At 39.0% G+C, this 13,771-nt stretch overlaps 3 protein-coding genes across 5 annotated transcripts in view; 2 read left to right on the top strand and 1 right to left on the bottom strand.

The window, feature by feature from the left end:
• The window catches only part of prkcaa (protein kinase C, alpha, a), a 140,667-nt gene extending 139,748 nt beyond the window's left edge, over positions 1 to 919 (bottom strand). For all 3 annotated transcript variants that reach the window (XM_005942746.2, XM_042228766.1, XM_042228767.1), the window contains exon 1: positions 525 to 919. In XM_005942746.2, the coding sequence (XP_005942808.1) occupies positions 525 to 691 (167 nt within the window). In that variant the 5' untranslated portion in view covers positions 692 to 919. The remainder of the gene's footprint in view (positions 1 to 524) is intronic.
• Positions 920 to 3,948: 3,029 nt separating this feature from the next.
• Positions 3,949 to 6,672, top strand: LOC102302703 (beta-2-glycoprotein 1). Its single transcript, XM_005942748.3, has 8 exons — positions 3,949 to 4,106; positions 4,407 to 4,586; positions 4,735 to 4,831; positions 4,911 to 4,987; positions 5,147 to 5,332; positions 5,490 to 5,669; positions 5,900 to 6,097; positions 6,488 to 6,672. Exons 1-8 carry the CDS (start codon positions 4,037 to 4,039, stop codon positions 6,595 to 6,597), a joined length of 1,098 nt encoding a protein of 365 aa, XP_005942810.1. The 5' UTR covers positions 3,949 to 4,036; the 3' UTR covers positions 6,598 to 6,672.
• Positions 6,673 to 7,886: 1,214 nt separating this feature from the next.
• On the top strand, positions 7,887 to 13,114 carry LOC102302994 (beta-2-glycoprotein 1). Its single transcript, XM_005942749.1, has 8 exons — positions 7,887 to 8,136; positions 8,671 to 8,847; positions 9,326 to 9,422; positions 9,806 to 9,882; positions 10,202 to 10,390; positions 10,993 to 11,172; positions 11,308 to 11,505; positions 12,808 to 13,114. The coding sequence occupies exons 1-8, from the start codon at positions 8,067 to 8,069 to the stop codon at positions 12,870 to 12,872; spliced, it is 1,053 nt and encodes a 350-aa protein (XP_005942811.1). The 5' UTR covers positions 7,887 to 8,066; the 3' UTR covers positions 12,873 to 13,114.
• The last annotated feature ends 657 nt before the right edge of the window (positions 13,115 to 13,771 follow it).

Below are 13,771 nucleotides of genomic sequence, written 5' to 3' on the forward strand. Positions count from 1 at the left end.
GGGGGAACCTGTTACTCATCAGAGCACTTCAAACAGGTCCAGTCTTGGCTGGTACAGCAGCAATGGGAAGCTTTTGGCACAGTTTTCATTGAAGTTGTTTCTGCCTTGCAGGAATGTGCTGCAGCTTTAACGTTGTCCTCACAGACCAAAAAGACGCTTTAACTACGTTTCTTATTAAGAACTCTCCCAGTTGGAAGATTAACAGATTAATACAGAAAATGCAACATTAGTAGACAACACAAACATGAAAATGCGAGAGGTCTGACAATAATACAACAGACTGGGATCCTTGGAGAAGCTTGGAGCTGCTAGGAAGGGTTATGACGACGTTAGTGCTCCTGCGCTGACTCTCCACTAGTAGGAAAGTCTTTAGGAGGTGCATGGATCGCAGGATTATGAAGGGAAAAGTTAGCCTGTAGTTGTGTTACATCATCGAGCAGAGTGTAGGCTCTCGACTGAAGTTATCCAATATGCAACAGGCTGCAGTCAGGCAGGGGGTGGAGGTGGGTAACGGAAGAGCTTACCAGATGAAGTCCGTGCAGTGGCTGCAGAAAGTCGGCTGCTTGAAGAACCTGGCTATGAATTTATGGTTCTTGACCTCGTGGACGTTCTTTTGCCTCAGGGCACCTTTCCGAGCAAACCTATTTGCGACGTCCGCGGAGGACGACTCGTTCAAACTTACATCAGCCATGTCCCCCTAAAAACGAAAAGATACAATGCAACAGCTTTGCGTTGTTGTCTTGGGGTGGTTTTCAGTCCGTTCAGACGCGCAGCCCTCAATGTCGCGGCGGAAGAGTGCGGAGCGGCGGTCTTCACCGGAGACACTGTACTTACAGTCAGTGAGGGCTTTCCCTGCCTGTCGACACCACTGGGTTGCTCCACTGACAGAGGTGCACGCGGACAGGCTAGCTACATTGAGAAGGACTGCTTCCTGTATGGCCCTTCAAAATAAAAGCCCTTTCTCTCCCTCTCTCTTTCTCTCTCTCTCTTAATTAGAGTGCGTGTGTAAGAGGTTGTTTGCTATATCCTAACACATACCTTAAAAACCAAAATAAAAACTACTACCTGCAGCATGCAGAAAATCCAATCTAACATAACTGCTCATGCAACCTTTTCAGAGTTAGATCTCAGGAGTGGACTACCGAGTCTTTGATTTGCATTCAGCGGTGTATTTGCATTTCCTAGTGGGGAAACATTTCATCTGCATCGTATCATATTTAAATCGAACATTTCAGTTCGTTTGAATGGTTAAATGAACAGATAAACTGACAAAAAAAGGGGGGAAAAAATCACAAAAAGTGTTTTTGTTCACCTGAGCAACAGAAAGCAGTCAGTCGATAATACTGTGAAGCCTTTTTTTAATGAATTATTTAGTCTCCGCCCGCAGCTGTGCAGACCGCGTGCGGAGCTTTTATTGAAAAGGGCCAAAGTATTTTTGTTCTTTCCTTTAAAAATAAGTCGGTTCATAATTACTGCATACTGGCAATAAGTATGATATTTAAAACATCAATCGGTATTGTGCGAGTAATGCAGAAATTTACTATTGTAAATATTTGCCTGATTGTTGTTTTTGTGCGTTTTTGTGTAGTTGTGATATTTATTTTCATTACTGTTTTTATGGGCATCATATTAGTACTAGTAGTAATAGTACTTGATTTAAAAAATAATAATAATAATAATAATAATAATACGATAATAACTATGACTGAAGACAGAAAAATCAAGCAACAAACCCAGGCTTAATGAAAATGATAATGTTTTCTTTGGGCTGAAAATGTAGTGTAGTGTGCTGCCATTGTTCAGTGGGGGTAAACTATTAAAAATCACCTCTCTTTATAATGCAATATAATTCATCTGGGTCAGGATCCTTATCAGGGTCCTTAGTATCTCCGTGTCTGCACGTCCTTTAATCTTAGTCGCAGAAAGCGGTCCACGGTGCCCCTTTTTGTCAAACAATACACGAAAGCAACACACACAACCTTTCAAATGATGAAAAAGAGCCAGTGAAACCACTCTGCATATCCACTCTGTTAAACGCAGATCAACGTGGATTACATTCATTAACCACTTCTATCTTTATTTTTTTTTAGCTCCCTATGAAAGACTTCAGCATTTAAATTATAAGCATGAATTTAAAAAAGATGACAGTGATTGATTGGTTAGTTAGGCACTAAATTAAGAGCTCAACAATTCAGCCATTGACTCGTTTTCTTCGATTAACGTTTTTATTTTGAAGATGAACTTCCTGGTTTCTTTGCGGACTTTGACGCGGCTCCGCTCTTCTTCCTCCTTTCCTCTCGGGCTGATGTCACCCAACAGGTTCTGCTGTGGGTGGGAGGAGGCCCCTGATCCCACAGCAGGAATTTAGGATGGGGCGTCATCGCGTGGAGAAAATAGCGCAATACATATTCTCGCATGGTGTGTAGAAAAAGTAGGAAAATCGACAGTTTTGCTCACGGTGACTCGCTTGTAGACAGATCCATTCTTTCAGGCACTGTTTGATAATCTGCATATCCATCCTTGTCGTCAAGTCAGAAGAAATTAGATGATTATTTTGCCTGTCTTCAGAAGTATTGTCTGTGCCCTCTTTAGAGGCAGCATAAAATAACCACGATTGGGGATTTTGATCAACACATGTAAAAAGTCTGTTAGGGTTGGCACGCCATACTGCACGCAGTCAGATTTCACAGGTCGTGTGGAAAAGTACTGAGGACAAAGAGATAATGACACTGATCACACCACACAGCTTACATTTGAATCCGTTATTTTCATGTTGCTTTGAATCAAATTGCAGCACAATTTGTGCAGAAAGTGTTGATATTAGCATTTGTGGGATTTACTGAGCACCAGGAGACCGATTTCTCACTTGGTTAATAAAGCACAGTTTCTCATTTAAGCTCTCTAATAATGTGCTTAAGATTTCACTCAAATTCTGTGATTGGAGTTATAAATATGTCTCTCACTGGACTCTCCATTTTGCAGATTTTACTAATGCTATTTGCTTCAGCTCGGCTATTTGTTCCCATATGAAGCATTTGGTCACAGCTGCATGGATTGTTTTGAATTGCTTGCTATTTGTCAGACTTCTCTGAGTTTACCAATTCCTTTATGGTCCATTGACCTGTGGTACAGCACTGCTATCTCTATTCTTCTTCTTCTAAATTTAATTAGGTTAGCAGATCTAATGTTCTTCCCATAGCCACGCTATCAGTAATAAAAGCATATTGTCTGTGATTTTGTCACATGAGTCTCATTTGTCTGAAGTATTCAGGTTGAAAAGTTTTGAAATAAAAATAGCTCCAAAGGCATTTAAGAGTGTGAACAGTATAGTAGTAAGTGTATGGTTAAGTGTCTCAAGAATATTAAGGGATCCCTGTAAAAACTCTGAGACCTCCTGAGTAATTTGATTTACGATAAATCAGTGGAGCCTATCTGAATACTTTGATTCGTCCATGATGGACACATGACATTGCTGGCAATCAACAAATCCTCTGACCCACTTAGGTTTCGCATAATTTCACTGATTATGGTCCTGCAGGTCACAAAGTTTCCTCTTTTTTTTTTTTTTAGAAGTAATCTCCTTTTGTATGCTGATATAATCCACAATTTTCTAAATTCATTGAGCTAAAGGACAACTTTTAGTCAACTCAAACTAGAACACGTGCAGTTAAATGTGCTTGTGTTGTTGGCATTATCATGGTAACTATTTGCTCTCTGCTTTATTGGAGCAAAAATGCCTTCCTAATAAGATTGTTTACGTTTATTCATTGACAATTCTTTGCACAGCAAAGTTTTTATGTTAAGTTCTTGTGAGTTCATGTAATTCTTTGTGTCTGCTGATTGCTCTTGTAACAAATCAAAGTTATCAATCAACTCTAGGTAAATATACAACAGTTTCGACCTTTGTGCTCAATCAATAGGGGCTTACTCTAGCATCTGATTGGACAGAGCTATCACGCTCCTGTTACTCAGGAGCCCTCCTGATCCTCATCCTTACACATCTGCAGGAACACTGAGAGTCTTCAAACCCAGGAAGATGTCTCCAGCTTTGGCTTTGTTGCTCCTCAGCCAAGTAGCTTTATACACAACTGTAACATCAGTGAAAGGTAAAGTGAAGGAGGATAACTGCTCCATTTATACCATTTGTATTTTAGCATTAAACAGATTTGTTATGAGTTATGTGCTGCGAGATATCTCGTTTGACTTTCTGTCAATGATTGTGCTGTTCATGATTTAATTTGTGCATTTCATGCATGTGTGTTTATTGTGTGACGTTTTTACAGTTGAAAGCCTCATTATCTGAATAATAGATCCCAGAGTTTTAGTGCAGTGTTATATTAAAAAAAATACAAAGTTTAATGTTTAGTTGCAAAACGTGACCATTTCTATGCCTGATCTTTAACCAGTATGTAGCAGACCTCCGACCACTGATGGGATTGATTCTTCAACACTAAAACGTGTGTATGAGGTTGGAGAAGAGGTGACTCTCACGTGTGAACAGGGGTACTTGCCTTCAAGGACACCATCAGCCAGGATAACCTGCACTGCCACAGGAGAATGGACACAGGCAAACCTGGCATGTTCTCGTGAGTAAAAATCGTGGTTTTAGGCCGTGGGACCTCCTGAATATGTCTTAGACACAATCAGCAATAACTGCTTTAATATCCTGCAGCTTATAATATTCTGTAACCACAGAATATTCACTGCTGTCCATATTGTGACATATTTTTCTAGCTAAGATGTGCCAGATCCCAAGACCTCTGCAGCCGTTTGCAAAGGGGAGGACAGAAGTACCATTCAAGAGCGTGCTTAACTTCACATGTGATGATGGGTAAGAGCGACGGCAAGAATGAAACCCCAAAACACAGTTGTGTTTGCAGTTAATATATCTGAGAACTTTTCGTCATCAGGTATGTCTTAATAGGAAGCAATGAAACCAGATGTTTACATGATAACACCTGGAGCCATCCACCACCTCTCTGCAAAGGTAATCCAGGAAAATGTACAGAGCGAAAATCAAACCATTAATGTTTAATGGATAGCAAAGAGAACAACCAATGCACATCGTACACTAAATGAAGCTGAGAGAAAACGAATTCAACTTTTGTCAATGTGACTCTAATCGGACCTCTTTTTCTCCTTAAAGCTGTGAACTGTCCTCTGCCCAAGCCACCAAGCGATGGTAGGATTGTTCACGATAAGCCATTGACTGGAACCACAACTAAGTATGGCCAAGCTTGGACATATGAGTGTAATCCACCTAAAGCACCAAGCTATGAGAGAGGATTCTGCATGGCTAATGGAGGCGTAACTGAACCGCCGGTGTGTCGAGGTATGCAGACGTCTACTTTTGTTTTGGATCTTCACAAAAAACTCGAAAATTTTGTTGCTCTAAATGTTGTTTCCATTTTTTTAATATAAAATGTTTTTGGTTTTTTTTTATGAAATTGCTGGTAACTGTTTAATTCCTATTCAAAACCTTATTCTAGACGTGAGCTGCCCAATTCCAACAAACATACCGAACGGCATCATCACCTTTGCTGTGATGAGACAACATGGCTACAAGGAGAAGGTTAGGTATGCCTGCAGTGAGCACTATGTTCTGGAAGGTCGGGATGAAATACAGTGTCAAAATACAGGAAACTGGTCATCAAAGCCGGTCTGCAGGGGTGAGTCATAGGAAAACAAGATCTTCCCTCAGGCTGAAATTCTAGCCTCATCTTAAACTATTCCAAAACATTTCTGATAGGTTCAGATTGTTTGTGTTCATGAGTGTCCGCTCGCTCACCCTAACGAGAAATAAGTTGGTGTCTCAGCATGTAGCACTGTCTTTATAAGCCACAGACTGGATTTGTAACGTCCAGTGAAAATGCTTCAGCTGCTCTGTTTGTTCACCCAGCTCCCTGCACAGTTGGCATCAAAAGAGGCCGTATTTTCTATAACAGCAAGAAGATCTGGATTGGAGACTTGAAACCAAACAGAGTCCTCCATGGAGAACATGTCGCCTTCTATTGTCTGAACAAAACTGACAAATGTGGCTACCCTGTGGCCACCACTTGTAATGATGGAAACCTGCCCATCCCAGGATGCTTCGAGGGTGAGTTCCTGTTAACTCGCTAAATGTCTTTCAAGCAGTTGTAGCTTTGGTGGTGTTCAGGTCCCTAAGAGTAAAAAACAAAAACCCAAAAAAGAAAATCAAAGAGCAGTTTCACTTTCTTTCTTCTTCCTTTGTGACATGTAGGTTGTTCAAAACTTGTTTATTTTATGTTAACTGGGCTCGTGATGAACATGTTCGGCCTCGCATGCTTTCACTTTAAACAACCCATTACATTTTTTTGTAAAACCCCCCAAACAATTAAATAATACTCCTGTCACATGGTTTCCAGATGTTTTTAGAAAGCCCATGCAGTCAAATGAAGATGTTCAAAGATTGCAGTAATATATTTGTTTCTGTCTTGTCCCCCCCCCACACACTTTTTTTTTTTAGAACCAGGCAGGATGGATTACAACTTGAGGCCAAAAACGCTTCCATCAGAAATCACGATGTGTGCTTCTCCCCCAACTTCAAGTTCAGGAAACGTTACAATCACACGTTGATGGAAGCCGCTATCTTTAAATGGCATTGTCTGTTTTCTTGTATTCAACTGATAATAAAATATCATTGGTCAGTCATGAAAGTGTGCATTCATTAACACTTATTAACACTTATTAACAAACTGTATCTGTAGCCATACACAGGCCAGACTTTGCTATGAAATATGAAGATTTAAACTACGTGCGTTAATGATTTTCACATTTCAGTCAGATATGCTAAACTTGTGAGAAATGGCTCATTCAAAAGTTTAAACTTCCTAACCAGATGATGGCTATACAAAGTATAGCTCAGAGAGCTCGTGGCTAATAAAAAGCTATTAACATGAGAGAGGCTGACATAATTGCAGTGTCCAACTGACAACTTTCCCCGGGAGATTTCGTTTAGCCAGTTCACACCTTTTTATGTTAGTCGATTCTCCGTTTGACCTTAGCTACTCAAATGCGATATCAGGGAGTGAACAGCCCACACTCGTGCTGATGCCACTTTAGTCCCACTTGTGATAAAAATGAATTTAAATGGACTTGAAAGCTTGAACATGTAATAGGGTTGATAAAATATTCAGTGATGAGATGCTGTGTGGCTCTATTATTACTTCTTTGTGAAGAAAATCGCGCAGTTTCATTTGAATTAGTGTGCTACTTTATTTCAATTCATTTGAGTTCGGGCATTGATATTAAAACTGTAGCTGCTCATACAATGTTTCTGGCTTTGGTTTACAGTAACATAGATCCTCACAATCACTAATTTAGATTCTATTTGAGAAATGTGTCTCTTTCTACATAGATTCAAATTTCTCTTGAGTTTTAGCTCAGTAAGACAGATTTTCTTTATACTGTTGTATAAGACATCAAGCATGGACACCATGAGCAATGGTGACATAGGTGAGTGCAGAAATTTGTCAGCAATGACTGATTTTAAGGCATTCCTATGTTCTAAGGCATCTCTGACTCACTTGTGCTAATGTTTCTCAAACTTTTTGTTGCATGCCAAACTTCAGATACCGAAAACGGTTCAAACTCTACAATTTTTCATCAGCTGGTAACATAAATGAAAAAAAAAAAACATATCCAACTTAGATTCAGTATATATTTTTCTGATTGTCTCCTGCCTGTGGTGACTCTTGTCCCAAGGCATTGCATTAAGCTCTGCAGAGTAATTTATCCGCTACAAAATGATGACACGGGAATGTAAAAAAGGTTGCAGCGTTGGGCAACAATCGTTGTGGCAACAAGGGAAAGTCCACTCGTCCGGTTTGTTACTTCCAGTAAAAGGTCACAAGGATCACAATCTGTAACTGCAGATAGCGAGCAAAATACAGAAAACAAAACAAAGATAGGCAGTAAGCAGTTACTTCATGTCGCTCTTATCTATTTACTCTAGAGAAATACAAACAGCAGCAACAGAGCGAGTTGGTATTTGAACCAGAGGCCACAGGAAAGTACTGAAGAACATCTGAACATTTCGACAAAAGATGGAACGATGGCTGACTTTGCTTCTGCTGTTTCCAGTTCTGTTTTTTAGCACCGTGACATCTGCCAAGGGTATTATTTCTTGTTTTTTTTGATATCATATGTCTTGACTGTATATACATTTTTCATTTCACTGTTTTCTGTTTTTAGGATCACATCATCGCAATAGCCTTGTTTTAAAGGAATGTACTTTTGTAGTGCAGTTTTTATGTTAATGATTGTCACAGAAGTAAAATATTTGGGTTTTTTAGGTATAAGGAAATCAATCAGTAATCAGTTACTGAAGTACGATCATAAATGAGTGTTTTTGAGCTTCATATGGAAAAAAACAATACTTTCAAGTGAATACTGCTTCTCTAAAGTAGCAATATTTGTTTAGCACAGACAGTTAATATTATTTGATAATCCGAAGACTTTTTTTTTTTTAGTAAAAATACGTTTCCATAATTATATGTGACTAATTCATTTCTATGGGAAAATGCTGGTGTTCACTTTGTAGTGCTGTAAGGCTTAGTGTTAGATATTTTGCAAATGTAATAATATAGAAACCCTCAGTTAACTTGACAGCGTGCATACACTTCTTAATAAATCATTTTGTTTTCAAAGGATGTCGCAGACCTCAGCTGAATGCCAACATCAATGTGGCTGTGGACCAGATGTTCTTTGACCCTGGTGTGGAGTTAGCACTGTCCTGCAAAGACGGATACACCCCCATCTCAGGCCCTCGCACAGTTGTTTGCACTACCAGTGGAGCGTGGACAGCCACTAAATTTCTGTGCAAGCGTGGGTCTCCATTTTTTTTGTGAGAAATTAACATCTTGGAACTGATTGCCTTGTATTGTAACTTAATATCAACATAAATTCATCATCTTTCATGACGCATTTAAGATTTTCAAGTAAATTGTCTCCTTAATAACAACACTTTTGCAGAATAATTTAAAGGAAACTGTAATAAGTGCAAATATTACTAATATGTTTCAATTTGCTCTAGAAGGAGTGTTTTTTCTATTTTTTGTAGAGTAACCTAATTTTAACTGTAACATTTTCTAATACTACTAATTGACATGCTTCATGTTTGTTCTTATGTTGTAATATATATTATATAATTTAAAATGTTTAAATAATGAAAGGGTTAGACTATATACAGTGGGATCAGTATTTGATGGTTTCATGAAAGAACAGAATGCAAATCTTTTTGTGTTTACATTATTCTTCAACAAATAAATACCGAAACTTATCATGAACATATTGTTTCTTGCAGCAAAGCTGTGTCCTTATCCTGATTCCCCACCTAATGGAGACTTACACTACGAGGATACTGTCTACCAGAGTACGATCAACTATACTTGTCAGGAAGGGTAAAGGAAGAGCATCTTGTCAAATTTTATTGTGTGACATCGTACACCACACCATATCTTTGCACATACACCACAAACCAAGAGTAATAAGACTCCATAATATGCAGTAAAAGTAGATGTATAACCAGCTGCTGTTTTTGATGCGCCATTTAAACACAAATTTGTTTCTTTAATCTATCGGGCACTTTGTTCTCACTAACGCTTTGGTTAAATAAAGAACTTCTAATCAGGTGCAAAATTCTGTCTAGTGGAAAATGCATGTTTAGTAAATAGCAATCAAACACTCAGTCAGCCTTTGCATTCAAATAGATTTAACATTTTTGAGTTATTATGTGATTAAACATTTTAAGCATTAACTTAATGAATAATATTGCACTGCATAGGTATATACTGTCTGGATCCAGCACCTCTGTCTGCCAAGCCAATGGAACATGGAGCTCACCTGTACCAGAATGCATAGGTAGAGAATCACAAAGAGAAAATATATTTATTTCTTTATTTATTAAAATTGTATTTGATGTATATAAATATATGTTACAGCTATCTGGAATATGCAGTTGTTCTTCCTTCGTACTGTTTATATGTTTTTATATCTATGACATTCAGAAATAAAATTGATGAGAAACAAGAATTTACTGAGTGGGCCGAGCTGTAGAAGGCCATGCAAATTAATACATACTCTAAAACAGGCACAAGTTATAAGTAATTAGGTAAGACACTTTACAATTTCATGTAACGATACATATCTAAATTCACTCATTGTGTCTCTCCTGTCGCAGCTATGACCTGTGGTCTTCCTCCGATCCCAGAGTTTGGGATGATTGTTTACAACACCAGGGTTAGAGGGAACACCACTGATTACGGCATCACGGGGACTTACAAATGCCTGCCTCCATACGCACTTTTCGGTGATGCAACGGCAGAGTGCACGACCAGTGGCACCTGGACCAAGACACCTGAATGTCGACGTACGTGAGGATGTAAAAGCTACAGCGGCACTGCAGATGTATTTTACTGAACACAACCATCCCTTCAAACTAAAAGAAAGCCCAAAAATATATGTGTTAGCTTTAACGTGTCACAATTTCAAACTGTTAAAAAGCTGAGGATTAGAGTTTAGTATTTATGTCAGTAACAGTAGATTGATTAAACTTAGGATAAAGCTGAAACATCTCCCATTTAGTTCTGAAAACTTTAAAAATCATACTTTAAAAAGTATGAGCGTCTCTATCATACTCCATAATTAGATCATAACAAGCATAGTAGAAGTATAGTTGTTGATTGAATAAGTATCTTTTCAAATCAGGACAGGATGAATGATCAAATATGCAGTTAATGGACAACTCGTGGTTCTGTTTGGTCACTGAGAATAATGTGAAATCTGAGGAAAAATACTATAAATCTAAATACATTTGGACAGATTTTGGAATTTTCTCCCTTCTTAGCTGTAAAGTAAAATATTCCTCTCCAGTAAAAAGGTCATAATGATGCAGAGCTATGAAAGACAGCATGAAGCCTAGCTACATTAATATTGTCGTCTAATCAGTCTACTGAAATTGCTCCTTTACAGGGGTGACTTGCTCTCCACCAGAGAACATTGATAGAGGCTACATGTCCACCAATGACCAGAGAGACTTTGACTACCTGGAGACCATCAAATATGGCTGCACTGGAGATTATATAGTGGAGGGAAGTCTGCAGATTGTTTGCCAGCAGGATGGAACTTGGTCTGAGAAGCCATCCTGCAAGGGTAGGACTGTAGCCAATATCACATCTTTTAAACCACACTTTATTTTCAAAGAGCTGCGCTTTTTAGGAGATTATATTAGTTGAACGGAGACCTTCATGTCTTGTATTTTTTAATTCTCCTTCTTGTAACTTACAGCTCCTTGTAAGATTGGAATAGATAAAGGGAGGATACTTTACAAAGGGAATAAAATGTGGATTGAAGACTTTAAACCCAACAAAGTCTTCCACAAAGATATTGTCTCTGTCTGGTGCATGAACAACGCCATGAAATGTGGATATTCTGTGTCGACGCAGTGCATCGATGGAAGGCTCATGATCCCTGAATGCTATGAAGGTAAGGTCTATTTCATAAAGAAAGATAAAAGAAAGCATAACAATACACTAGCAAAAAATGAATAATAATAATAATCCATCCATTTTCTTCCACTTATCTGGGACTGGGATGTGGGGGAGGAGGAAAAGCCCAGGCCCCCTCTCCCCACCCACCTCCTCCATTTTATCTGGGGGAGCATTAAGACATTCCCAGGCCAGCCGAGAGATATAATCTCTCAAGCGTGTCCTGATTCTGACCCGCAGCCTCCTCCAAGTGCGACATGCCTAGAACATCTCACCCGGGAGTTGTTCAGCACGCATCCTAGTCAGATAGCCAAACCACCTCAACTGGCTCCTTTCAATGCAGAGGAATAGTGGCTCTACTCTGAGCTCCTCTCGAATGGCCAAACTCATCTCTCAGTTCATTTCCACTGCTTGTATCTGCAATCTCGTTCTTTCAGTCACTATCAATGTAGTCGCTATACCCCAATCTGTCCCTCTCCCCTCACTTGTGAACAAGTCCCGGAGACTTAAACTCCTCCACTTGGGGCAGCAACTCATCCCTGAGCTGAAGTGGGCACTCCACCTTTTTCCTGCTGGAGACCATTGCCTCAGACTTGAAGCTGCTAGTTCTCATACCAGCTTGGCTGCAAACTGCTCCGGTGCAAACTGGAGGCCACCACCTAATGAAGCCAACAGAACCACATCATCTGCAAAAAGCAGAGATGAGATTTTGAGGCCACCAAAGTGGAAGCTTTGTTAGTCTCACCACCACATACTCCCACTGGGTACTACAGGGGATGCCATTGAATGCTTCCTCCAAATGCACAAAACACATATAGAACTGGTCACGTATTCAAAGTCTATGCCAGCACCCTGACATAGACTTCCTGGGGAGGCTGAAAAGTGTTATCCCTCTGAGTTGTCGCAGCCCCTAAGGTCCCCCTTAATATATAGGTTTTTTTTTAAAAGGGACATGCCAGTAAAAGTGACATATTTACAGTCTTCAACAAGTAATCAGTAGACTGTGACACAGGGATTTGTACTAACTTTCCATGTGGAGATGCTAAAAGTACTCATTTCCCATTAGAACTATTATCACTCAATCGTGCAGAAAATAGCAAAGCACAGCTGCACACATGGGTTCTTCTGCTGTCTGCTTTCTTGAGATAACAGAAAATATTTCCTTTAACTGTCCTCCTTTTTTTCTGTATCTTAATAAATGTAAAGATGACAGTTCTCCTCAGCACTCTTCAGTTATTAAGAGCTTAAAGTTACTGTGAATATTCTAACTTGTTCCATGTTTCATTGTGTCTTTTTCCAGAGCCCAGTGGTATAAATTATAATCTCAATTCAGGTTCACTTCCATCAGAAATTCAACAATGCTGAAGAAAATGCAGATGCCAACTGAGGTGATGCAATATGGAGCACATGTTAACGCATTCTGGTCGCTGAAATTAAAGAATGTGGTTTCACTGAAGCTACATTTACGTTGTAAAAAATGCAGTTCAATTTGTAGTAGTTTTATAATTCATTTATGAAAGGAATTTAAATTTACTGTGTTCAGGATTGAAACACGATGTGTGGATATTACTTTCCATTAAAGGCCAGGAGACAAGTGTTCACATTTAGCTGTTGCTCAAAGTGTGTATATGTCTGTGTGCACATTTGCAAGCTGGTTTTTCAGAGTACCTTTGATTCTATCAATTCACATCTAGTGTCCTGTTAAATTTAGAGATTATTTTAGTGTTTCATTGAAACTGGTAAAGTTCTTAACAAAATGAAGATTGCTGCAGTTGTACTGCTGTTTCTCTACTTACACAATTCTCTTAAATCCCAGAAAAATGGTTCAAAAACCAATTTAGACAAATTCTATGATTAAATTCAAATTTATTTGAATATGTAAAAAAAAAGAAAAAAAAGAAAAACACCCACACAAAACAATCAGACAACTTATAAACAAGCACTTGGTGACAGTGGTAAGGGAAAACTGTGTATTAACAGAAAGAAACCTCAGACAGAACCAGGTTCAGAGAGAGGCAGCCATGTGTCCTGACCCTCACTCCCACATGTTTACAAATTAACATCACATAAAGACATGGGGTCACAGGGAGTGAAAACTATTCAATTCAACTCAATTTACTACAGTTGTATTTATATAGCAACAAATCACAACAACTGGTGCCTTAATGCGCTTTATATTGTAAGGTAAAACCCTACAGTAATACAAAAAAAGAGGAAACCCCAACAATTATATGACCCCTTCTGAGCAAGCTCTTTGCCGACAA

The sequence above is a fragment of the Haplochromis burtoni genome, unplaced genomic scaffold (assembly GCF_018398535.1).
Source record: "Haplochromis burtoni strain Fernald_Lab_line unplaced genomic scaffold, NCSU_Asbu1 Contig_348, whole genome shotgun sequence".
Lineage (NCBI taxonomy): Eukaryota > Metazoa > Chordata > Actinopteri > Cichliformes > Cichlidae > Haplochromis > Haplochromis burtoni.